This window comes from Triturus cristatus, chromosome 3_1 (assembly GCF_964204655.1).
Source record: "Triturus cristatus chromosome 3_1, aTriCri1.1, whole genome shotgun sequence".
Lineage (NCBI taxonomy): Eukaryota > Metazoa > Chordata > Amphibia > Caudata > Salamandridae > Triturus > Triturus cristatus.
Window position 1 is genome coordinate 303,137,252 of NC_140583.1, and position 26,431 is coordinate 303,163,682.

A 26,431-nucleotide genomic window follows, 5' to 3' on the forward strand; every position below is an offset into this window, starting at 1 on the left:
TTGGGGGAGGGGGCATTGGCATGCCTGTTTTGGGCAGCCCCCACCCTAATTTCATTTGCCTAAAAGAAATTCCTGGCATCCCCAGGGGGGTATGCCCAAAACACAATTGGGGGAGCAAATGCCGCTGCCCAAAGGGCCGCTCCCCCCTCCCTGGCGCTAGTGGTTGGATCCCTGTTTGGGGATCACCCTCCTGGGGTGTTGCCCTAGCAGGGATCCACTGGGGAAGGGTACCATTGGAAAGGGGAGATTCCCCCCTTTCCAACAATACCTCTCCCAACTGTTTCGGTGCTCGGGGGGCTGAGATAGCCCCACGAGCACTGAAACACGAAACTGAAGCTCAATTTCTGTTTTGTTTTCAATGTAATGACGACAGCGTGCCATGCGCACGATCGTCATTACTTTGAAAACCAGGGATTGGCCTCGGGAGGTTGGGGTAGCTCTTCCCCACCTCCCGAGGCACAAAAAAAAAAAGGAAATCCCTCTGCTGTTTACAGCAGAGGGATTTCCTGCCACTGTCCTCATGATGGAATGGTTCATGAGCACCGAAAGGGTTAAATACGATTATGGGATACAAAAATAAACATGCATTGGCAAAGCTAGTGGGCTTGAAATTGGTGGTCAGCCTTTTAGTTTTCTGAATGCGTGACTTGTTTAGGCATGGTTTTTGTAAAACCTCATCAGTGTTGGAGCTGCTGGGCCCTCACCATCCTAACAAGCATTGGCAAAATCAAAAATTGTTTTTGGCCTCAAAAACACACATTGCCACAGCGGTTCTGGGCACCGATCAGAACTACTTAGTGTGCCAATATGCTCATTAGAAAAGAGTCACAGTGAAGCCAGCTATTAGAGAGAGACGGACAGAATTTTAAAAAACACAAAAAGGTAATGGTTAACGCCAGGCCTAATTAGAGGCCCAATTATTAAAGAAAGTTTCAAAAGTGCATCCATGGTATGTATCCTTGCATTAAGTGCATATGTACAGTTTCCGTGAATTCACAAGAATTTATAGAAGTAGGCCAAGGAATTGTACTCCCAGAAAATATTTGTGAACTGCATTTTAGTATAAGCAAATATGCTTGTGTAGATTTGCTCATGTGAAAATCTGAATGTTTCCAAGTTCAGTTTTTCACCAACCACTTTTTTCCCCATCCCTGGAAGAAGTTTTATGCATGCCACTGTCAGGAGTAAATTTCCAACCTTTCTCAGTGTGGGAAAATATTAGAGAAGAGTTGGTGAAAACCCTCACAACATGCAAGTTAGTAGGTTTGCACATACTAAAAAGGGCATTCCAACCCAGGAACTATTTCTTACCACTATCTCCAGCCCCAGTATGTAGACATGCAGAAACATAGCAACATAAGGGAATTACTAGTATTCAAACACTACTATGGTATGATCCCTGGCATAATCAGAGCGGCTATATCAGAACTTATATAATGAGATTGCTGCGTAATTTGTTGCCGCCTCACATGGCACAAAAGGGACAAGTGGATTGTGTTACAGAGCTAGTAGATTTATGAAGTAACCTGCCCCAGTAGATATTTTATTAAATTCCACACGCCGTGCACCATTTGGAGATATTTCAGCTGTACCAGCCTCAACCTGGCCACGTCTGCGAAGAGTCTTGGGGAAGCCAATGCGTCCGTCCATTCTTCGTCTGAGCGTTGGCCTAAATCCTGCGCCTAAGCTGCGTGAAGGGCCCCAACAGTGTCTTGTGTGGTGTGTAATTGTGTGGTAGATCTGGGCTACTCCATGGTCCACCAGTGGCCCTGTTAGTGGCTTCCCTTCTAGTGGATTAGCTCTAGTAAGTCCACTAGTCTTTGAATATTTGGGGTTAAAGAGTGTTGGAACTGGAGGCACCGGAATAATGGACTACGGTGTTGGTCATATTCAAATCATAGGGTTTAGTAGGATTTGAGGGTAGGACCGTCAGTGACATCTCAGACGTTAGAAATTCCAATGATGTCCCATCTCCAGAACCCCTCTAATTTACCCACTTGTGCCATGGCCGTACCAATCCATAGAAGAGTCTGCTCGGTCAACCCCTGGTGTGCCCTGGTGCACCGCGAGGCGGTCCTCCACAGGCATACAACAACCTTCGTCACAGCGGGAGAGCCCTTGGCACTGTGACCCCTTACAAGTAAGGTAGAATGAAAGTGCTGTGAAGTGCCAATTTTCAACTGTGTATGCCGCGTCGTGCTCTGTGTATAAGAGCCACTTGATTATGAGTAGGTGGGATGCCCGATAATACGTTTCGATGTTGGCTGCCCCAATGCTGCTGTCATATGTAGGCTTAAAGCCAGGTCTAATTGTGTGAGCCCCTCATTCCACAGGAAATCTGGAGCATCCCATTTATCCGACAGTGTAGGGAGGTCGGGTGCTGGTAATTCTGCAATTGGTATAAGAGCCGAAGGAGAGATACCATCTTCAATATAGCGACCGCAGAAGAGCTGACCATGTCTGAATGTCTGAGTTCAACTGGTTGGCCACGGCTCAATGTTATATCCCCACACCTCAGCAGCAGTTGGCATAATATGCACACCAAGGAACGGAACCTCTGCAGAGCCACCTGGAAGCCCGAGGTCCAGTCAAGACTTTGAGGGTAGGTGTTGGCAAGACAAAATTGTGGATTTAGTTTTATTGACATAAAGACCTGATGTTTTACCAAAGACTCCTCAGGATTTGAAGCATCCAGGGGCCTAAAGCCTACGAGTCAGTCAGAAAGATCAACAGATTTACAGCATATGAGGCTACTCTATTTGAGGGCCACTCATCCCATTCAAAACCACATATCTGGGCATCTAGCCGCATCCAATCATGAGGGGCTCTATCACTGTGGCAGAGAGTAGGGGAGAAAGGGGTCAACCCTGTTGTATGCGATGGGAAATCTGTAACAGTGCAGATAAAGCCTCGCATTCCCATACAGAGGCTGTCAGATCAGTATTTTGACAAAGGCCAGGAATTTGCCCAGGTCAGTGTAAGTTTGTGGGCCTCTACAGCCTCGGTTAACTTCTGTGCCAGTGCTGTGCTTAGGTCATGTATGTAAGCTTTATAGAATTCTAGGGGGAACCCATTGGGACCGAGGTCTTCCCCAATGGTAAGTGAGCAAGGGCCGATGTCAATTCCCCTGCGGTTTGATCCCTCTAGAGGACCTGCCTCTTCTCCTCAAAGAGAGTGCAAAGGGATACCGCTCGTAAAAGCTATCCATCAGAGCAGGGGATTGCATCGGTCAGCGTGCTTATAAGGTGGTGTAGTACAGCGAAAGATGGTTTGCATTTGCCTGCTCTCCCATAATCTGTTTGCTATGCGGGCAAATTAAAGCCAGAATTCTGAGCGTAGACGAATATTGTAGAAAAGACGGTGCAGTAACTTACTGCATTTGTCGCCCCATTGATAGATACGGGCCTGCGATGCCATCCAGATATTTCTGGCCTCATCCAGGAGTGTTTACTGCAGCAGTTTCTGAGTGTACAAGAGTTCCCTATGGATCAAAAATTTGGGGGCGGTACAAAATCTGTGCTCAAGGAGCTGTACTTTGGCCTCCTTGTTTATCTGCTGCAACTTCCGGAGTTTCTCCCCGTGGAGTAGCTGATGATGATTCCTCTCAGGGTGGCCTGGAAGGCCTCCCACAGGACCACGGGGGAGAAAACTGACTCGCAGTTCTGCGAGAAATAAAAGCTGGCGTTCTTGTGTGCCCCACGTTGATGTGTATCTATATTAGGGAATGGTTGGAGAGCCCCTGGGCATGCATATGGCCTACCCATAACTCTCTGCATGTCAACTGGGGTAGGAAAGGCACCCCAAGTGGAAAGTAAATTCAGGCTTCGAAGGGTGCAAGAGACGCCAAGCGTCACAGAGACCAGGGCTTTTACGAACGGTGTCAGTGGAGAGCGGTGGGTGGTCATCCCAGTCCCGCCCCGGAATCAACTTTTGTCTCTCTCATCACTCCATTCCAGTCTCCTACTACTACCAGTACATGGTCCAGAAGGTCACCCACTAAATTAGAGATGCTGTCTAAGAAGATAGGAGTCAATAGTGGTGGGGTGTAGATGCATTCAGTGCTTGGGGTTGATCATGTAAAATACCACTAAACGCTACCTACTTACCCCAGATATTGTTCCACTGTTTCCGTACCATGAACGGCACCTTATTTTTAATCACAATGGCCATGCCTCTGGAGCCCTAGATGAACCCTGAGTGGAATATTTGAGTGAACTCATAGCAAGCAGGAAAGGGGACCTTGTTACCAAATAAGTGAGTCTCTTGCAGGAATAGAATGCCTGCTTGCAACCTTTTGGCTGTCTGGAGGACAGCGGCTCTCTTAACTTTATTGAGGAGACAGTCTGCAGGGGGTGCTCCGGGGGCTGTCTACTCTTGTCAGTAAGCGTGAGTAGGAGGGGGTATCAATACGGTAGGAGACCGGGGGGAGAGAGCTGAAGGGGGCGTCCGCCGCCTCCTATATAACAAGAACATTGTAATATAACTAAAAGCGTCCTCACCCATCCTACCCAATACCCAAAACCTGACGCATATGTCGCAGAGATGGCCCTTTCCTGGTGCCAGAAAGGCAGATTCCGAACAAAAACAAAACCCCAACAGTGCAAATAGGGAATCCCATACAGGGCCTCTGGCTGACTCCGAGATACTATGGCCAGCAGAATGCTGTGAGTTCCCAAATGAGGGGGGTGATCCTATGCCTCTCCCAGGAGGGATGTGCCCATTGTAAAGGTCCACAGAAAGGAGTCTCCCCATACCGAGGGGAGAAGTACTGCCCAGGGCAGCTTGGCAGATCCACAATTGCCCGGATGATCAAGTGTCCCAGGAAGCCTTCTTCCCTACAGTGGCCACCTCTTCTCCATTCCCTTCTGCATTACTTAGGGCCTCCGGTTGGGGGCTGACGAACCGTGTGCCTCTTCATGGTTAGGAGCCCCAGCTCCTCCTTGGCCACTGGCCCTCAGGGTGACCCCGTTTCGTGATCTCCAGGGTCTCCTCTTTTTGTGGGAAGACACTGCTCCGATCACTGGGAATGTTGGGGCAGTCCAGGCCGCCAAAATGGTCTGCCGCTTTCTTCACCGCTTGCCACGTGAGTACCGGGACACGACGGTGCGATGGTGCCCAGGAACTACGGATGAGGGACAGACGTACAGGGTTTGATGGTGGAGCCTCATCAAAGCTTGCCCATCTTCGGCGGCTAGGCCACACCCAGTCCTTTCATGTTTTATGCGGCAAATGGAGGCAAAGGAAAGCTGCCAACTGGGCATACATGCCTCCACTGCAGCTGTCACTGGGACTGTAACTCAAAATGATGTGAACACCTGCTAGCTTTCCTTTCAACCATGTCTTCGATTCCAAACATTGTGCAAGGTCACCATTAGCTGTCCTGGTTTAAGTTATCCTTATTATAGCTATACAGTACATCTAAAAATCTCTGAATTTGTACTGGCGTAAGGCCAGACAACACCAAATCATCATATATTAATTATTTCACTTTCTCTCAAAATGTGGTGGAAACTGTTTTTGTTTTATCTTCTGTAAGTTAATAAAGAGATTAGAAACAGCCCGGTTGAAAACATGTGTAGCACGTAGTAAACGTAGTCTAAACTCTTGTGTGTTTAAATTCTGCCAGAACGTGCGTGTGTGTGTGAGTGACACACACCCCTGGAGCAGAAAAGAAGCTTCTCGATGTATCGTATCTGTTTTGTACGTGTATGATTGGCTAGAGTATTTTGGAAGGCAGAGTTTCTACAGAGCGCCTGCCAAATTTCTCCGGCACACTACAAACAGGATAAAGTAACAGGGCAGCAATTGGTCTCATAATGTCGTCCTTGTGATGCCATTAACAATATCAGTGTGAAATGCTCTGAAATTTAGTGCACCAAGATTAGAGGAACCTGGATGAATTGCCTTCTGAGATCACACCAGTCCTGATAAAAACCTCCATAGAATAGTTTACATTATACAGCTGATGAGTGTATGTTCTACGAACTGGATCGCCCCAGAGGTACCCTGTATGGATAATTGAGTGACTAACAAGGTCTCAACACTTTCAGTTTTAAATGAATTACTGACCAAACAGAGGAGAGATTTATATTTATTTTAATAGATTCTCAAAAGCATCCTAAAACATTGTCATAATTTACTGTTCATTTGAGTTCAATACTTATTCTGTAAATTTGTTTTTCTCTTTGGACTATCACTTGTTGATACCTGGATTTTGGTTGCGGATGCAAAGTACTTTGTGAGAATGAGTACTTTTATATACTAAATAAAAACAATTATTTAAATTGTATTTGAATGTGTGTGCTTAATGTTAATATTTGTTATTTGTATTATGATGTACAACTTATGTGAAGTAATTGGGAAATAAATCCCTTCTGACACCAGAAACTGGTCTAGAACATTAGTTGATTCTATAATTTGATGATGATTTATGGCCGATAGTTCGTCCTTGTTAAGTGTACCCCCCAACTTTACTTACAGGGCAAAACCTTGTCCACATAGCTATCCAGTCTGGTCTTGATATCACTCATGCATAAACTATTTCAGACTGACATGATAGATGGCTTTTTTGGGATCAATAACCTCGGGCAAGAATAGCTTTTTATATACAAGCTTTCATTTTAACAACCTTACATTGCCTTCGAAGAACGACAAGGTTGTCCTTCACACTTAGTTTCATTCCAGAGATACTGAGTTTCACTTAAATCCTGAAATTTTTCTTGCCATCTTTCAGCCTAGACAATATTGTTCTTAAGCTGAAAGAAGACCTTGTATAATTAAAATGTTTGTGAAGTTTTAATAGTTGTACCTGGCCGGCAATGATAAAAACATTTAGAGTTTCCAAATATTTTTAATTTATGGTGGTCGCTACGAACATGAGAAAGCAAATATAGACAATTATGCCAGGTTGATAGTCTCATGATTTTCAAAGTCGTACAGTACTAGAAAATATAAGGCTGTTCCCAAGTTTCATACTCCTTCTACTGAATCTTGGGCAGGCTGAGAAGGGCATATATCAACTGCAGACACTTGTTGGACATGAACAAGGAAGGGGTTTTGCCCAGAAAGATCCCCAAAGGATGTTTACTTGAGGTGTTGCCAGGCATTAGTTGCTGCCTCCTCTCCTCCTTTGACTGGTACAAGAGAAGTTAAATCTGAGCCCCAACTACTTTGGAAGGGAAATAACAACACAACAGAGTACAGTAAGTTACCTTCCTGTGCTGTGCTAAATCATGGCCTTTGTTAAAAATACATTCTGCAGCTGGTGGTTAATGACACGTGATGCATGAGCTTCTGTGTACGGATTGTTAAAATAATATTCAACAGATCTAAAGAGAATATTTCAAGGCAATTCTGGTGCAAACCCACTTGAATAATTTCTGCAATTATACCTTCAGGGTCGGGTACAATGACAATACCCAAAATACCTTATTCAAAACTTTTTCTTGTAACTTTGGTTGGTGTGAGACTACTTCAAATACTGTCAATTATTTTGTTTTGTAATATATTTATACATTTTTTAGTAGTTATTAACTTTAATGTAAGTAATTTATTTTAGTAACAAAGCGGGTTGTGGGTGTCTGGGGTCCAGGGTCGGAAGTAAATTTAATGTGTGGATTATGGGGTTTATATGTGTTTAGGGAGGGTAGTAATTTAATTTTAATTAAAAATCAATTGTTAATTTAATTAATAGTGGAAAGATTTTTAATGTACATTTTATATGTGCGTTGTGGGGTTTATTGGGGTACAGGTTGGGAAGTAATTTAATTGTAATCAATTAATAATTGTTTAATGTAAATTTAATTGATAATTATGTTAATTGTGTGAGTAAATCTTTTTAATTTTTGGTGTGGGTTGTAGGGTTTATAGCAGTACAGGGTGGGAAGTTAATTTAAATAATCAATATATTTCAATTAATTGTGTAATTACGTTTTTATTACATTTTAGAAGTGTGTTATATTTTGTGGGGGTATATTAAGGAAAGTAAAATTGTTGGAAATATTTAATTATTGATAATATGTTGATAAATATTTGTGTTAATAGTGTAAATAATTAGCTTAAGTTTAGTTTAAGGTGTTGGTTGTAAATTTGTAGGGGTATATGGTGGGAGGTAACTAAAAAGAAAAAATGTATTATCAATTATTTTTTTATTAATAAATAATTTATAAAAAAAATATTTGACAATTATTTTTGGGTTTTATTTTTAATGTTTGTAATTATGGCATGTATTTAAAATTGTGTAAAAAACGTATTATATGAAATATATTTGTTTTTTAATATTTTAATTTGTTTGTTTTTGATTTTTTTTTATTGCTTTGTAGAGAATTTGTTTGTTTCTAAGGTGGTACTGACTGCAGTGGGAATATTATTTTGTTTCCTTCCTCAATCCAACACTTTTCCTACTGTTTCACTGACTGGAGTGGGAATAGTAAATTTTGCCCCTCTGCAATCCAACACTCTCCCTACTTTTGCATTGACTGGAGTAGGACTATTACATTGTACACCACTACAGTTCAACACTTTTCATACTGTTGCACTCATTGGGGTGGGAATAATATATTTTATCTCTCCTTAATCCAACACTTTCCCTACTATTGCACTGACTGGAGTGGGTATATGAAATTTTCCCCTCTGCAGTCCAACACTTTCCCTACTGTTGCACTCATTGGAGTAGGAATATTGCATTTTACCCCTCCACAATTAAACACTTTCCCTACTGTTCAATTATTGGAGTGGGAATATTACATTTTATTTCTCTGCAGTCTTAATCTTTTACTAGTGTTGTATTCATTGTAGTTGGAATAGGACATTTTAGTACTCTGCAATATAATTGATCTAATTCTGTATTCATTGTAGTGAGAGCAGTAAATTATACGTTTGTGAGATGTAAATTGTATTTCTGTTGTGTGAGGTGGGAGTAGTAAATTTGTTATTATAAGAATGTGTTTCTTTGTTTCAATTGTAGTGGGAAATGTATATGTTTTAATTGATAAAATTCTGTTTAGAAGAACAATATTTTTAACTGTTAATGATTTTTGTTTGTAAATTATTTTTATGAAATTATAAAAAATGTATGATGTTTACTTTTCAGTTTTAATTAAAGTTGTTTGCTTTTTAAATATTTTATGTTTTTGGTCTATTTATGTGTGTGTGTATATATATATAGATATATATATGTGTATATATATATATATTTATATAGATTATTTTCTTGAATATTTTTAATCATAATACAATTTAAAAATAGTAGTTGAAGTTTTTTTTTAATAGGTGTTAACATATATGTATATATGCATGTGTGCTTAACTTTTTGAAAGCAACTTATTTGTTATATTTGTTCAAATATATATTAAATATATTTTTTATTAAATTTGTTAGAATTTAATATCTTTTTTTAAAGATTTTAATTTGTATATATTTATAAATCAAATTTAATACAGCTATATTGTTGTAAAGGATATTTTTTAATACATATGTTTGTACTTACCTTTTTAAGTATAGGTAGTCGATATATTTGTAGTCAATATTTTTGTCTAGATATTTTTTGTAAGTCGATGTTTTACTAGTCGAAATTTTGTCAGTGAACCGTTTCTGTTCTCACCACCAAGCAGGCATCTCTCGTTACATTTTCTTTTTGGTGTAGACTACAACTTTCCTGATCAGGCTGATGAGTTTGCTTAGCCCTATGCTGTCGTCAGTTGGTATGAGGACTGGCAGGATGCTTGTGGGCTGGACACCTCACCGAAATGTTAGGCCTGTTCGCTCACAGGCCATACAGGATGGTCGTTATGCAGCCCAGTTTAAGATTCTTTCTTGCTTGGACACCTCAGGCTCAGTTGATTGGACCATAGGCACTAGTGTTGCCATTTGTCGTTATGTGTGGCTACAATCCACTGGGTTCTCAGGCGATGTCCAGTCCTCCCTTATAGACATACCACTCGATTTTTGGGAACAAGGCTGACTCAGGCTTCGGGCGATTTAAAGAAAGTAGGGCTACTAACCGTTTTCTGGGCCTTTCCACTCAGTCTCACCAGCAACACTTCCAGTGTTCCTTTAGTGGCTTCGGCAGAGGTATTTCCTACCGCAGCCTATCCCGCCCCAACATGGAACACAGCAGTTTTGTAGGCGAGGTCGTAGTCCCCACTGCCCCCGCAGCCATGGTCATCGTGCCGCTAAATCCATCCCGCGCAGCACCACCTCCAAGGCCCCTTTAGTTTACCTCTACAGGGTGACATCCAGGCAGAATTCATGGATTCTATCTGGTCTGGCAAGCGATCACATGAGACAGGTGGGCCCCCCGAGTTGTTCACAAAGGCTACACCTTACCCTTCTTTTGGTCTCCACCGTTCCTTCCACATCTAACTTTAGGCCAAATGGGCTATTGAACGGGTTCCAACGCCAGAAGTAGTAAGAGGCTGTTATTCCTGCTACTTTTTGGTGCCCAAGAAGGACGGAGGTCTTCACCTACTCTAGATCTGCGCACCTTCATTCTCTTTCTCTTGAAGAAGAAATTCAAAATGCTCACCCTGGACAGGCCTAGTCTACCCTCGACACTGGAAACTGGATGGTGGCATTGGAAATATTGGGCTTCTGTTTCCATATTCCTGTCCTGCGAGCCCATCAGCGCTATCTGTAGTTCATGGTGGGAGAGGAGCTTTACAGTTCACTGTGCTCCCCTTTGGTCTCACCAGCACCCCTCGGGGTGTTCACGAAAGTGATCGAGGTGGCAGCAGCACACCTTTGGAGGTCAGGAGTGTCAGTTTTCCCCTATCCTGACAACTAGCTTTTTGAAAGCGGCTTGCCCCAGGCGTTTGTCAACCACCTCCAGGCTATAGCAAAACTCCTGTCATCTTTGGGGTTCACTATAAACGTGTTGAAGTCACACCTGACTCCTTCCCAGATGTGCGTCTTCATCCGAACATTCTGGATATGGTTCTGTTTTGTGCCTTTCCCCTGGGAAAGAGAGTCCAGGACAGCCAGGTTATTACCCTGAGCTTTTAGTCTTGGTCCTGGATTTCGATGAGGTAGACTCTGAGGATGTCCTCCTGCATCCAGCTGGCCGAGCATGGTGGTTGTATGCTGGATCTGCAGTGGAATCTAAAGTCCCAGTGGGCCCAACATCAAAAGGAGATCTCTGACCATGTTCAGATCTTGGAGGAGACTGCAAAAGATCTGCAGTGGTGGCATCTGGACTGCAATTACGTCAGTGCAATCTCCTCTTTCTTCCCCACCCAGAACTGACATTGGTGAGTGGTATAATGCTTCTGGGTGGGGGCAGCCACCTGGGAGAGGGGGCGATCAGAGTCCCCTTGTCTCTAGTGGAATCTGCAATCTGATATGCCGATTTCTTTTGTAGCTCCACATCTGGAGCCACGGAGATTCTCAAAAGCAACTGATGTTAGTGTGCGCGAGTGGTGCCTTTATAGGCCCCTTACGTCATTTCCGTAGTGGAACAGCATCAGTTCAAAGCTGCACGGCGCCACTGTCCAGTGAGCAGAGGTACTACGAAACAGTTTCCGTATTGAGTCTGATGCCTGGGGAATATTCAAAAGGTGAGGAATCTGTGGATATAGTCTCTACCGCAAAGAGCGTTACTGAAGGCAAGTAACTTGTTTGTTAATACTAAATAGTTTTATACATTTCAGAATCCATAAATATTAAAAAAAAAAAGGTGAATTGATCTCATGATTGGACATTAACTGAGGCAGTAGTTGTAACTTTTTGATTTCTGTGTTATTCCTCTTACTTTGATTCCCATGGGCTCTTCTTTTATTTTGTTACTCTGTTAGTCAGCTCTTTTAGGATCACAGAGTCACTTTTAATTCTGTACAAACGTAACACACGCTCTTGTTTTCTAGGAACTACCATGTGTTCTATTACCTCCTGGCGGGTGCTAGTGATGAGGAAAGGTTGGCATTCCATCTCAAGAAGCCCGAAGAGTATTATTACCTCAACCAGGTAGAAGTTGGTGTTTTCATTTCGGGCCAAATACTTTGAATGATTGCTTCTTTATACTTTCCAGTATCGTTTATCTGTTATGTTACTAAGGTGAATGTAAATGCGAATAGATTTACTTCCCTGTTTTACTCTACAAGTTCTGACCTACGTCATGTCTGGCTGTGATACTGCAAACATTGTGTCAGTTTGCCTGGGCCCCAGACGTCCAGGACAGGGCGGTCCCATGATCCTAAAACCCGCAGATCTAAGGGCTTGTAACTAGAACTCAAGACAAGACCCCGTACTCAGCATCTGGTATTCACTCATTGGGAAGAGTGTTCGTGCTGCCTTTGCCTTCTCGCCCAGCTGTGCTGTCTCGACCCCGTATTGGGGCGAACGAAGGAGGACCCTGCACGAGGTGGCCATGCCAGAGCTCTTACGCTCACTAACCGATTGCATGAACTTTCATTTAACAACGTAACACAGCTGCATTTCATGTGCTGTGGGCTTTCGGCTGCTATTTACACAGAAATGCTCAAGTATGCAGTTTTCAAAAAGAGAATGGTGCCTCCATCCCCTCCCTCCCCCCCGCTTTCAAGCAGTATTATGTTCTAGAGAGTAAACCAACTGATGGCACAGACACTGAACATGGCTAGACATGTATTTATTTCCTATGTGTTCGCACTTTGTATAGACTGACAATGAAATTATGATGAAGTAATGTTTCAGACGACTCTGTTGCAGCATTCGTTTTGCGTGACTATAAGAATGTGCTGTTTGTGGATCGATTTGGACTGATGGAGCCTCGCTTTTGTTAATAGTGGATTCTGGCTGTGTTCTACGGGAGTAGTAGTATACGGTGTGCCAGTGTTCCCTGTTTTAATTGAACCCTGCAATTTCTTGAATAGAGAGAGAGGTGTTTGTGTAAGTTTTAAATCGATACCATACGTGACTTTCCAATGTTTACCTTTCCGGGTGAATATTTACACACTTCAACATACGGAATAAAAATAGATTACCATAAACCAGGAACCCTTATTCTCCATCATGACATTTTCTTTCCTATTTATAAACAGTAGATCTTCTGTTATGTGCAACATATTTTAACGCATTTAAAGTGCACATTCACATTTCCATTGTTTAAACACATCCCTTCGGAGATGCTAGTTTGCTTCATAAGGTACATATGTTAGGGAAACGTGTCCTCTTCTGACCTCTTTCCAGAGTTTTTTTTATTTTATATAGCGCGATCTTGACCCAAATCCAATCGGGTATCAGAGCGCTTTACATAGCACCAGTTATGTTATACGAGGACACGCATTCATTTTTTGTTAGGCACCGGGAGATTAAGTGATTTGCCCAGAATCAAAGGATGTTCAGCGTCATTATGGAGACTCGAACCTAGTTTCCGAGGTCGAGCGCCCTAGCCGCCAGGCCAACTCCTCTCAAAGAAAAAACAAAGAAGTGACAGAGACCCATAGGCATTAAACCCCACTGGGAGAAATTTGACCCTACTGTTTTAACTATCCAAAGGCTGCAGAGTCAATGACCCACTTTGATTTTTGCACTCCATTGAACACAAAACTGACGTATTCTCAAAAAAACATTTTGGGGGGAAATTCTGGCTTCTTTCAACCTTCTACTATGTAAGCATCAGACTTTAACCTTTTCTGTTTTTTTACTGAAACAGAAGTCTTATTTAATACTCTTTTTCTGGTATAGGTCTCTTCACACTTGATCAGTGATTCACTATGCCACATGTTTTTTCAGGTGACTTGCCAGATGTGGTGAAAGGTCAAGGACAGATGTACACAATGTTAGTGATGTCTTCCGGGCTCATCTGCCTTTCTAAGGTTGCAGCATATGTTTGAAAATCCATCTGTATATTGCTGCCACCAGGATGGCACATCACAAAAAGTGACAGGGGAGGCAATGCCTCTGCCTTAGAACGCGGTAGGATCCCATGCGATACCCAGAGATATCCCTCAGAAGAAGGGCGCCATTGTCTGCATTCCTGCTCATGGTGAAAGTCTAGAAAAGATGACATCAATGGCTTTGTAGGTGATCTGATTTACAGTAAGACACTGTTTAGTGTCTTGGGTCAACCAGGCTAGTGCTGTTGATAAAGCAAACACAAGGAGATGATGGAAACTTTTCAGATACTCACCCCCAGTCTCAGATCTGGGTTAAATCCATCATCGTTCTGTAGCTCACTTCGCCACCCCAGTTCAGACACAGCTATATGCAAATCAGTCTTGACCCTGCGCCTCATGGGAACAATCCAGCCTGAACTGCCAAGCCATGTCTTCCCTGGGCCGGAAACAAGCATCCTGGGAGCGGTTTCGGGCTAACAGCCCTCATCAGCCAGGCTAGCTTGAATCCAGTGGCAAAGTGAGCAAGGGACACACGTCTGGGCATAACCTGCCAACTTGGGGCGAACTAATCAAACGCAAGGAGATGATGGACGGAGCGCTGAAACTTTTCTGACACTCACCCTCCGTCACAGATGTGGGTTGAATCCCTGATCGTTCTTTAGCTCACTTCGCCACCCCAGTTCAGACACAGCTATATGCAAATCAGTCTTGACCCTGTGCCTCATGGGAACAGTCCTGCCCGAACTGCCAAGCCATGTCTTCCCTGGACCGGAAACAAGCACCCTGGGACTGGTTTCGGGCTAACAGCCCTCATCAGCCAGGCTAGCTTGCTGTTGATAGCCAGTATGACAAGAGACTACTCTTCTTTAACACAGAGCCAACAATTAAGATCAGTTTGCCAGAATACTTGACATCCTTGTCAGTTATGCGGAGGAGATCCAACTGGCCATTAATTTGAAAGAGATCAACATTCTTTTATTTGATTAGTCCATCAGGAGGTGTATGGTGTCCATTCGAGAATTTAAATCTTGATGTTGTTTTAGAATAGAAACGTACATGGAAGCCAAGAGACCATAGAGAACTTTTATTGGAGAATTCAAAAGATGCTATTAAGTCATCAGTGCATATAATAGGAACACTCAGTTGATGAAGCTGATAGCAGTTTCTGTTACGGCATAGTAATGAGACAGGTTTCATGGCTTCGATTAATTATGAAAAAATCAGTTGTAGAGTGGATCACTGGTCCTGGAAAACCAGGGTATTGCATGGTTAGTACTTGGTACTATTTAAGAAACCCTCATTCACGTTTAGTTAGGGATCGACATTAGCGGTATATCTTGATTCTCCGCTAGATGTGGTATTCAACGTGATCGCATAATCATTGGGTTAATCCAATGCTTCCTCCACCCGGAGGCTTTTACCACTGGTAATCACAGTAGTGATCGTGAATCAAAAAGAGTGAAGTGATTGTGATAAAGAAAAAGGTGTTTAAAAATCTCGTAAAGCCAGTAGATTTCTTTATTGGTACTGGATTCGGGATAAGTTTAAAAAGAGTATTCTAGTTGTGCACGTATCCGACTTATTATGGTCAAGTGCACTTATTAAAAACTGTGTCCAAAAAAGGTCGACATGTTTCAGCCCTCGTCAGCCCCTAGGGGTCAAGCGGGCTTTCTTCAGGACCTGGTGCAAAACAGAGTAGCCCAAACTACGGGCACCCTTGTGGATGTGCAGGAAACTTTTTCCTTCTTGGATGCACATACAATCTGGTCTCCTTCGTTACAGGCCACAACGGGTACTCTAGGGGGGTCGCTTCACGCTCTCTTTGGCGTCGGTCTGTGACCAGTGCTGACTCTGCCTCCTAGGACCCGGTGAAGACATTGTGGCCTGTAACGAAGGAGACCAGATTGTATGTGCATCCAAGAAGGAAAAAGTTTCCTGCACATCCACAAGGGTGCCCGTAGTTTGGGCTACTCTGTTTTGCACCAGGTCCTGAAGAAAGCCCGCTTGACCCCTAGGGGCTGACGAGGGCTGAAACATGTCGACCTTTTTTGGACACAGTTTTTAATAAGTGCACTTGACCATAATAAGTCGGATACGTGCACAACTAGAATACTCTTTTTAAACTTATCCCGAATCCAGTACCAATAAAGAAATCTACTGGCTTTACGAGATTTTTAAACACCTTTTTCTTTATCACAATCACTTCACTCTTTTTGATTCACGATCACTACTGTGATTACCAGTGGTAAAAGCCTCCGGGTGGAGGAAGCATTGGATTAACCCAATGATTATGCGATCACGTTGAATACCACATCTAGCGGAGAATCAAGATATACCGCTAATCTCGATCCCTAACTAAACGTGAATGAGGGTTTCTTAAATAGTACCAAGTACTAACCATGCAATACCCTGGTTTTCCAGGACCAGTGATCCACTCTACAACTGATTTTTTGATATTGAGATAAGGAAGCTGAGTGGATCTAAGCCCTTCTTTCTCCCTCCAAATTGATTTTCGATTAATTATGCTCAGCATGAACTCTAAACAAAAGATAAGAGTTATCCCTTTTTAGGTTCTTCTTTTTATATGTTAAAATGCTTGATGAGGAGAACCAGTGGATGAAGATGTGGAGATGGCCTTGAAAAGAGAAATGCATTTCCAAGAGTACATTTGGTCATGTACTGGAGTGATCAACAAAGAGGTCATAAAAACTATTGAAAAATGCAGGCCAATCCCTACCATCGTTGGTGAATTTCATTATAAATATCAGCTTACCGGAGGCAGAGGAGGTCTGCAATCATAATCTGCTCTGTGGAAAGGCCAGCAATAGCCTGTGAAAGACTCTTACCCTTTGCTTCCACCGTTTAGCACCTCTCTAAGAAGAAGCATAGCATTGTCTCCTTTCTGCAAGGAAGAGTATAAGTAAAGACAAATGAGTGTTAATTATCGTATGAAATGGTTGAAAGTTCAGATCAAGAGTTTTTCCAACCAAAATCCTACTCCGAGTTTGAAGACCTACATTTCTACACTAATACAAGAAGTTCAAGCTTGGTTAAAAATTAATCACTCCGGAGAGTTTCCAACCAGCAAAGGATTCTCTTCCAGCTACTGGACCCCAAAATGACAAAAAAATACCCAAGGATATCGGTGCTGCAGCAATTCTACCCTTATTTCAACAAGTGGAGGTAATAGCTGCATAGGCGTAGAAGAAGTCTATTTTCACAGGCCAGTCATAAGCTTAGAATTTGTTTCTGCTTTAAGGTATGTGTCTGAAGGTCCCACCAATTTGGCTTGAAATCAGACCCTAAACTTTTCATCTGAGGCAGAAATAGTGGCAGCAATTCTATCTGACATGTTGGAGGTATTTTTGTATATCCTTCCATTGCTGATTGGCTGATCGACCTCTTCTGAAATTTCCAAGCTGTCTGAACTGGTTTCACATCCTCAAAGCAGTCCATTGATAGATCAATAGGATGCTACCAGATTGCTAATAGGCTCCTTCTGGGCAAACCCATGGATAATTCTGTAACGCAATACATGCACAGCTGCTCTCAATCTGAAGTTCCTGTCTTAAGGATAAGTTAAACAGTTACCTGGACGCCATTGTATTCCTTTGCCTTTCATTATTGCATTGACTCTCATGCCAGAGCTGGCACTCTTCTAGATTAAGCCTTATTTCACGAAATTCTTGCTTAAATGTAATGCTGACAGTCCTTAACTGCTTTTATCTCCTCCAGTCTTTGGAATTACCTTGCTAATCTTTCCTGTTTCAGAATTTCAAAGAAAATCTCATGATGGAGAGTGAAATGCTACTTTAGTGTGATCCTGGTTGTGTCTAACCGACCCGTGCTGATCTATCCTGCTTACCTCATGATAAAAAGTGAAATGTTACTTATCTGTGATCTTGGTTGTGGTTAACTGACCTTGTATGGCATCCAGGGACAGAAAGGCTCCTGGAATATTTAATGGAACACCATCAAAACTCTCCATGTGAAGTGTAAAGTCTATGTGCACCATTTGCTGTTTTATTTTTCCTTTGGATAAGAATTTAGAAGTAGTATAACACAATTTATTTTGTAATAATCATTGGTAAGGTTAAATAAGATATGGAGATATATCTTCGAATATTAATTAGTAATTTTAAATGAGATATATAAACCAAATTAAGACAGATTGTTGCCTTGTCACAGGCATGTATGTTCACAGAATCACTTCCAGTGTAAATAAGTTACTACATTTAAGTTTTACACAATTCTGCACATTGGTGGGGATCATACACTGTTTAGGAATTCAAACAAAATACACAAGATGCAAAAGTAGAATTAAAGGCAAGTTATGTTTCCTTATGATGAACAATTACCTTCCAATCGTCTGATGGCATATACGACACTAATGACATCCACATACATTGCCCTGTTATGCCCCTGGCACATGCCCTTATTTGTAGGATGTAGAGTTGCCTCCACATTGTTACATAGTTAAGCCTGCATTAACAGACAGCACATCATTTGTGTGAATTTGTGAATTGTGTTGTAGTTATTGTGTGTGCTTCAATATTCAATGCAAATTGTGCCTAACTTACTTGCTGCCTAACTCCATCTGCCTTGCTTACAGATGACAATGAGGCCACACAGACAGAGCTGGGATGATTATTACTCTGATTCGGAGCTGGTTAGTAAACCTCAAGATGTCAGAATTTCGTGTTTTGCATGGAGGGGGTCAAGTTGCTTTTCAGCCTGTATCAAAAAAGTATCGATGAGCATTGTTCTTTGAAATTCTGATAAAGCTGAAAATGTTATTATGGGCTCAGGTGGCAGGGAGATGGTACTTGAGCATACAGAGGATTCCTGCTTGTAGTGGAGTCCCCTCAAGAATGGCTTTAATTAATCTGAAATTTATTTTCTTGGTCTATGGGGCCCTACGGTTTTCACAGTGGTAAAACAAACTTGTGACAGCTGGGTTTGCCAAAGACCACAAGTTAGTTGTCTTCCTGTTAAGATCAGTTGCTGGTTGTGAATTGTTGCATACTATCATATCGTCTGTAGCCGTTCAATGGATAGAGAGGAATACTTCTCCAGCATTGAATCTTTCATATATTTACATCCTTTAATCATTCCTCGTTGACAGGATAGGAATGCTCAATACCTTTAGATAACAGTAAACGGTGTTTGTTTAGTAGCACATAAACCTCATTTGAAATAATCAGAACTTCGGGCAGTAAGGTGGAAGTGATCAACTCTCCTGTTCCCCCTAGAGGACACCAAAGCGCAGATTTCTACCACACATAGTGTGTGAGGTAGTCCCTGAGACGAGCTCTGCTCTAGCCTTTCACTGACATTATCCGGATACTTTTCAGGTCTGCCCTGTAGCTTGGCAAGCCCCATCTTCACTTTTCAGTGAAGTTTAAGTTCGTTTTGGGGTGATTTTTTGGGACATTTAAATTTTTTGGGACCAAGGAGTTTGGACCAAGCAGACCTTTCCTCTATCACCAGCTGTCATCATGACTGACAGAGAAAAAAATCTTTTTTCAAATCCTGCTCTACCTGCGGTCTTTAAAAGATCTCCACTGATGACTCACACAATCAATGCATGTATTGCCTTACTCCAGCACACAAGGCTTCACACTGCAAGATTTGTAAAACCTTTACTTCAAAGACCCTTGAGGATAGAGAGAGGAGGTGCCCATGTACTTTAAAGGAAGAAATGCCCTTCTTCTAAGGGGGATGCCCTATCGTTTTGGGATGACTCTGTGAAAAGTGCTCCACCAAGCACTACTACTGACGATGGCACAAAAACATAGAGTTTTCGGAGTTGGACTTGCATGCTAATGTGCCTGAAGCCACCGCCTCACAGAAAAAGATTGGAGATTTTTCAAAAAATACCACAGACAGGATGAACACCAGCCTGATGCAAAAACCGGCACGAAAATCCAGCTCCTCTGATGTGCTGACTCCAATCCTATCTCTGGCGGTGACTTCCATGTCATTATTGACTTTTGTGAATTAAAAAAGTCATTGATGACACTCCCCATGAGACAAGCGTCGTTGATGTCTATGAAGACATCGTCGATTATGACCCCCACCCCCCCATCGATGGTCAGACCTTTGTCAACAACCAGGCCTTGGGTGACCCTTCCTTCATGATTAAAGACAATGACCTAGTTTACAATATGCCAATGACTGTCTTTTCTTTACCAGTCACTTTTTTACCCATAAAGGTGACACCAAACTTTCCTGATTCTCAATTGGAAGAGGATTTCGGCGACTAGGACACCTTTGAGATTGTCTATAGCCCTAAGCAGTTGGATGGGCATTATGTATTTTTGGGTTGAGGGAGTCCCCTTGGAAAATGAGGATCCTTACCAGGAGTATGACTATTAGCCTCAGACCTTTGCAACTGATGGCCCTCCTAAATCCTATGCACCTCGACATTGCTATACAGTCCCTGAGGTCATGCAAGTGCCTGCTTCAGTTGTATCCTCTTTACAGCAGATGATGGACACCTTTTACAGATAGCAGCCTTCTGGACAACCTGTATTCACACCCCCAGCACATTCATTACCAACGCCTCCTCCACCACTTGCCCACCAAGTGCACGTCCAAGAGTCCAGCCTCCAAGGGTGGTCACTCAACCACTGATCCCACCAACTCCTAAAAATCAGGAAGACGAGGAGTCGTCAGTTATTTGTATTCTCAATTGCAGGGAGAGGGCGAACGACAACAATGTAGGTAATGGGGAGTGGGATGATTATATCATATCAAAAGAAGGAGATGAACAACAATCCAACTTTACTCGCCTCTGGACGACTTAGCCAGTTTGCATCCGTTGATGGAAGAAGCTGCTAAAAAAATGCAGTCTTCACATGACCTCAGTGGAGCAGCAGTGCTTCCTCTAGGATTTCAAGGAGCAACCTGTAAAGCTATTTAGGCTATGGCTGTACTGGACCTTATTTGGTTAGAACTCCTAAAATAGATGAAAACAGCAACCAGAGTTTCAGTGGTGGTGCACATTTAGAAAAGAAGCACATGGCCCCAGACTTGGTGCCTGTTTACAGACCATTCCAAATCAGGACTTGTTATCATGCATGTGGCTCGACGTAGATAAGAGAACCCATTCAAACCATCGTCTGAACCCCCTGCTGGAGAAGGCAGGCACATAGTTAATTTGGGCCATAGAGTTGGTTCCCTGGTGGCAACATCAATCAAGGCGGCAAATGCCTTGGCAGTTTTGGCCCGTTATGATCGCCAGATATGGTATGAATTCTCGCTGTTAATCGACTTCATACCTTAGCAGAGCTAAAGCCATCAAAGAGGGTGCAACATCATCACAGCAATCATTGATGCTGCGATGGTCTTACGGGATCGACAGCTTTTTTCCTGGAAGTCCAATCACAAATACTGGATAAACAGATTGATGGACCCTGTTTGGAAAGCATGTTTATGCCTTGCAGAATATTAAACCTGATATGGATACAACAAAATCTCTTGGTGCTCTCCAGTATTTTCATTCTGGCTTACAACTTTTCGTGACTCACTGAGGACCTAGGCCTATTTGGGATGCTTCAATCAGTACAAAGTTCAAGGCTGGCTCCATCTCCCGAGGCAACCCAAATGTGACTATGGCTATGCACCCAAGAGAAACTGAAAACAAAAACATGGCAGATCTTTTGGGCGAAAGAGCTTGAATCCTCGTGGCTGCCCCCTAGCAATCCCATATTAACGGATGGGGAGAATTAGAATTTCCCTCTTTTTACCTCACATAGGAGTCCACAACATATGATGATGGGTGCAGCAAATTGTACACTTAAATCATACATTTCAATCTCTACAGAGACCACCTCTCTGTCCATCCAGGAAAGAACTCCACTTTCACTTGAGCTGCAACAGGAAATTTGCCTCCTTCTCAAAGGAGCGATAGAGACGGTCCTGAAATCACAGATAAATCGGGAATAATTCTAGATCCTTTGTGATAAAGAAAACAGGACAGTGGAGACCTATTCTAGACCTCAGGTAACTGAACAAGTCCCTGAAATGCTCTGAGATGTCCTCCTTATGTTTCAGAGAAGTGATTGTCTAACATCCATGTATCTTGAGGATGCATATTTCCACATCCCCATACACTGGAAGCACTGGAGATACCTTCGCTTTTAAGTGACATGGCAGCACTGCCAATTCAAGGCATTTATATTTGGCATCAATGCAGCTGCATGCATATTTACCAACTGCCTAGCACTGATTTCAGCCGTTTCCGGAAGGCAGGTTCTTTAAGTGTAGCTGTACTGGAAGACGGGCTTGTCATGCTGGCATCAGGGGAAGAGGCAAAGGCTGGCTTCTATGGCCACCTGCATCGCTCTGTTTCTGATGGATGCTTCTAATTGTTGAATCCTCACCTTTTGAATATTCCCCTGGCTTGAAACTGGATCTTGAAAATCTTCCCCAGAACCCCTGACATTTCTTGCTTTCCATGACACCAGATGTGGATCCGGAGCTATCCCTCAATCTCTTCACAAGACTGTTTCCCTACAAAAGTTTCTTTAAATACCAGTGTGTAAGGGAAATGTGACCCCCTAAAATTATAGTGTTCAAACCGTGTAGGGACTGTCTCAAGCAAATGTCTGTGACAGATACTTATCAGAATTGGCTACTGAAGAAAGTGCCTCCTTTGCAGTAGTGATGCAGAGGGTGACAGATGTTCTTGGCCTCCAGTTGCCCACTATGGAAGTGAAAAACAAGTTTACCATGGAAGTCCTTCAACCGGTACAAATTAATACTGAGACTCTACTACATTTCAAAGAGACCCTCACAGACACCCTTCTTGGGACATGGGTAAAGCCATGATCCGCACCCCCAGTAAACAGGCAATTAGTGAGGAGCCACTACGCTGCCCCAGATGATCTGGCTATTTTTTTTTTTTTTAATTAAAAAAAATTAAAATATGCACTACAAAGATTAAATTCAATATTGAGAAATTCATTACTGTCCCGGACCCCTCCAACCCCCCACCCCACACCTCCAAGATAAATGCAATAGATTTTACCAGCAGTGTGAAAAAATAAAAAAGCTATTTCCTTTGTACAATAATCACTAGCATTGAATGAGCTTGAGTCCATAGGTATAAATACTGATTCAGCCAAGAGTTGACTTAATATAACAGATACGTGGCAATTTTATACAGTCCTTGTGCAAACTTTGCAGAGATAGTGCCAATTGAAGAAACAGCAGAGAAAAGAGAAAAATTAATAGACAACCATTCCCGGGTAAAGTTGAGATATTACACAAAAAAACCTACCATTTCAACATACATTACATATTAAAGAAAACCTTAGGTATTTTTCCGACTAAGCCACGTCCTTAATGGTTCCCAAATAACTAATTCTTTTTTCCTTGCCCGAGTGCCTTTCTTGGCATAGATGGCCTTTTCCAAATTGCAGGTCGCTACCAATCGGGCTAACCATTGAGAAAACAAAGGGGGGTTTGGGTCTATCCAAGAAGAGGCTATACAGATCCTAAGTATAGTCATGGCTACAAATATTAGTGTTACCCGTTCTTTCTATTAAACGCATCTTGTACTCCTAGCAAAATAATAGCTGGGGTTATCTGGATGTCTTACAATAAAATCCTACTTAGAAATTGTTGTATTTTATCAAGTAGTGGTTCTAGTTTCAAACAGGTAGCGAACATGTGAACTGAATCTGCACTAAACTTCGAGCATCTAGTGCAGAGCGTTTCTTTACCTGTTCCCCATTTAGCAATTCTGCTGGGTGTGATATATAGAAAGAAACCAGTCTTATAAAATTGTGCCTGTAGCTTGGCTGACAACAAATCGCTCTGAGCAAAGCTTAGAGCGAGACGAAACGTATTACAAGGGACACTTTCTGTTGCCATTTGTTGTCTATTTTGGCCAAATCGTCAGACATTCGGCTATTCAGTTCTGAATAGATATACCCAATACGAGGTAGAACGGGGCCCCATAGCTTATCAACAAGGTCTATTTTTGCAAACCCCGCCATCCCACCAGCCTTACGAGACAGGAAATCCTTTATAGCGATATAGTTAAAAGCCTGGCTCTCACTCAGATTAAATTGTGATCTAGGTCACTAAACGGCCAAACTCCTTCAGAAGTAAGTTGGTCTCCAAGCTTTGAGATTTCTGCCTTATACCTATTTTGGAGGTATGTTTTCCTAAAAATAGCTGGTAAATTAGAATTATTGCTAATGGGAGAGTAGAAATGTAATCTACCTAGTCCGAAGAGTCTGCGTACATTAGAAAATACCCTTTATGCACTCATTAGGGTCTTGAATCTGACCCGCTTATAGTAGCCAAATTCAAGTTGTCACCAAAGACACCCGCGAGCCTCTTCCTCAAGTAATAGAGTAAAGGGAGACGGGACTCCCGAGGAGGCCATATCTGGATGTTCATGTAGCAGTTCCGTGCAATATTATAGTACCGTGGCCCAATAATACAGTCTTAAATTGGGGAGCGCCCATCCCCCTCTGTCCCGAGGAAGAGAAAACAGCTTAAAAGCCATCCTCGGCTGAAAGTAGGCCCAAATGTATTGGGAAAAGAGTTGCTCAAATTTTTGAAGCATTAGTTTGTTAAACTTTAGAGGGATAGCCCTAAAGAAATAGAGCAGTTTAACAAACAATATCATTTTCAAAACATTGCTACACCCTACTGTGGTCAAGTACAGGTTATTAATCCGGCTAAGTGCCCTCCTTGTTTCCGCCGCCAGCGGGGTCAGATTTTCTTTTATAATAGAATCGATATCAGCGACGATGGTAAACCCCAAATATTCGGCTTTGTGTACAACCCTACTGTCCTCCCAATTAATTCCTTCATTTAGGATAATCTGCGTTTTTTCCCTGTTAAGAGCATAGCCGGATACTTTCACAAACTCTTGAGCCTCCTGTTACAGAGCTTTAATAGCCGATTCCGGGTCAGGAGTCACCACAGCTAGATCATAGTCATAGGCCATGATCTTGGTTTCTGCGCCAAACCAATTCACAGCCAGAATATCATGATTGATTTCTATTTTCTTAACAAAGGGACTAATATAGATGGCGAAGAGCAAGGACAGCCGTGCCTCGTCCCACGTGATATTCTAATTGGCTGTCAATTTTCCATTTATCGAAATTCTGGTTGTGGGATTTAGGTAAACAGCTTGAATAGCTTGAATTGCCTTGGGTCCAAAACGCATCCGCCTCATAACACCCCAAAGATATTGCCAGGAGACCCGTTCAAATGCTTTTTCAGCATCAAGTAAGATTAATGAAATCGGGTCTCCAGACACTTGAGCAGCGTTAAATAGGGTGATGGTCCGCCGGATGTGTTCTACTGAACTCTTTCTAGGGATGAACCCATGCCGCCACTTCGAGACAAGTGGCTCAATTCTAGAGGATAATCTAGATGCAAACATTTTGGAATATACCTTGGAATCACAATTAATAATAGTGATAGACCCATATGAACCCATCTCTACTGGTGGCTTATCCTTTTTCGGAAAGATCACAATCTTCGCTGTAGACCAAGATACGGGTGGGGAGGCTCAGTTAAAGATGTAAATTACCAGATCTGTAAAGAGTTATTTTATTTGAGGGGAATTTTTTGTATAAAACTCGACTGGGATACAGTGAACGCCAGCAGCTTTACCATCCGGCATACCTTTCAGTGCTGAATATGATCTTCTGCGCTAAGTTGAGACAATGATATATCGTTAAGATATTTGGAGATCTCCCTATCTCTCAGGTCTGAGGACCAAGTATTCTCTTCAGTATAGAGGTTGTTGTAGAACTCTCGGAATGCCCTCTGAATCTTAAGTCGTCTCTCCAGTGGCAGTTTGAATCGAAAGTATTGCGTTGATGGAAACATGTTGTCTGGTCTTAATGGCCAGCTGGTGGCCTAGGAGTTCGCTACAATCATATACTTTCTTGTGGGCCGACGCCCATTTTGCGGCAGTTCTTTCTGAAAAAATAGACCCAATTTCAGCCTTGACCGCTACTACCTCCATCTGTGCAACTTCAATTTCAGCCCCCAGCTGAACTGCCTTTATTATTTTCTCCTCTGCTTTTTTCATTTTATCTTGCAAGTTTAAGACCTGCATCTTCTCTTTCTTGTTTTTCCTAATGGAAAACCGCAGCGTCTCTCCGCGGATACCTGCTTTTAGGGTGTCCCACACCATCGTTGTTGAAGCCGTCCCAATATTAAACTCAAGGAACTCTTGAATCCAGCCCTGCATGTATGATCTATATCCTTCGTCATACAGCAGCGCCTTTTCAAAGCTCCAGTTCGAAATTTCTCCTCTAGAACCCAGCCCCCCGATGTTTAGTATGTGGTCCGACATAAATCGCGGAGCAGTGTCAATAGAACAATCGCGAGACAGAGAGGAAGAGATCAGAAAATAAACCAGCCTTCCAAGAGATAGATGAGGGGCTGAAAAATAGGTGAAACCCTCTTGGTTAGGTTTTAAATTGGCCCATGCATCATCAAGTCCACGAGTATGCATTAATTTAATATAGCTTGGTATACTTTGGGTTTCCGAACTCTGTCCCCTCGCCCTCCAATTACTGGGCAGATTGATGTTAAGATTGCCACAGACAATAATTGGAAGTGGCCGGTGAGCAAGT

General features: G+C 42.5%; 1 protein-coding gene across 6 annotated transcripts in view; it reads left to right on the forward strand.

Annotated features, from left to right (window-relative positions):
* Positions 1 to 26,431, forward strand: part of MYO9A (myosin IXA) — a 1,236,948-nt gene that overhangs the window by 362,126 nt on the left and 848,391 nt on the right. For 4 of the 6 annotated variants that reach the window (XM_085643964.1, XM_085643968.1, XM_085643966.1 and 1 more), the window contains exons 5-6: positions 11,859 to 11,958; positions 18,424 to 18,480. In XM_085643964.1, the coding sequence (XP_085500090.1) occupies positions 11,859 to 11,958; positions 18,424 to 18,480 (157 nt within the window). The remainder of the gene's footprint in view (positions 1 to 11,858; positions 11,959 to 18,423; positions 18,481 to 26,431) is intronic. The other 2 variants (XM_085643965.1, XM_085643967.1) reach the window with 1 other exon arrangement.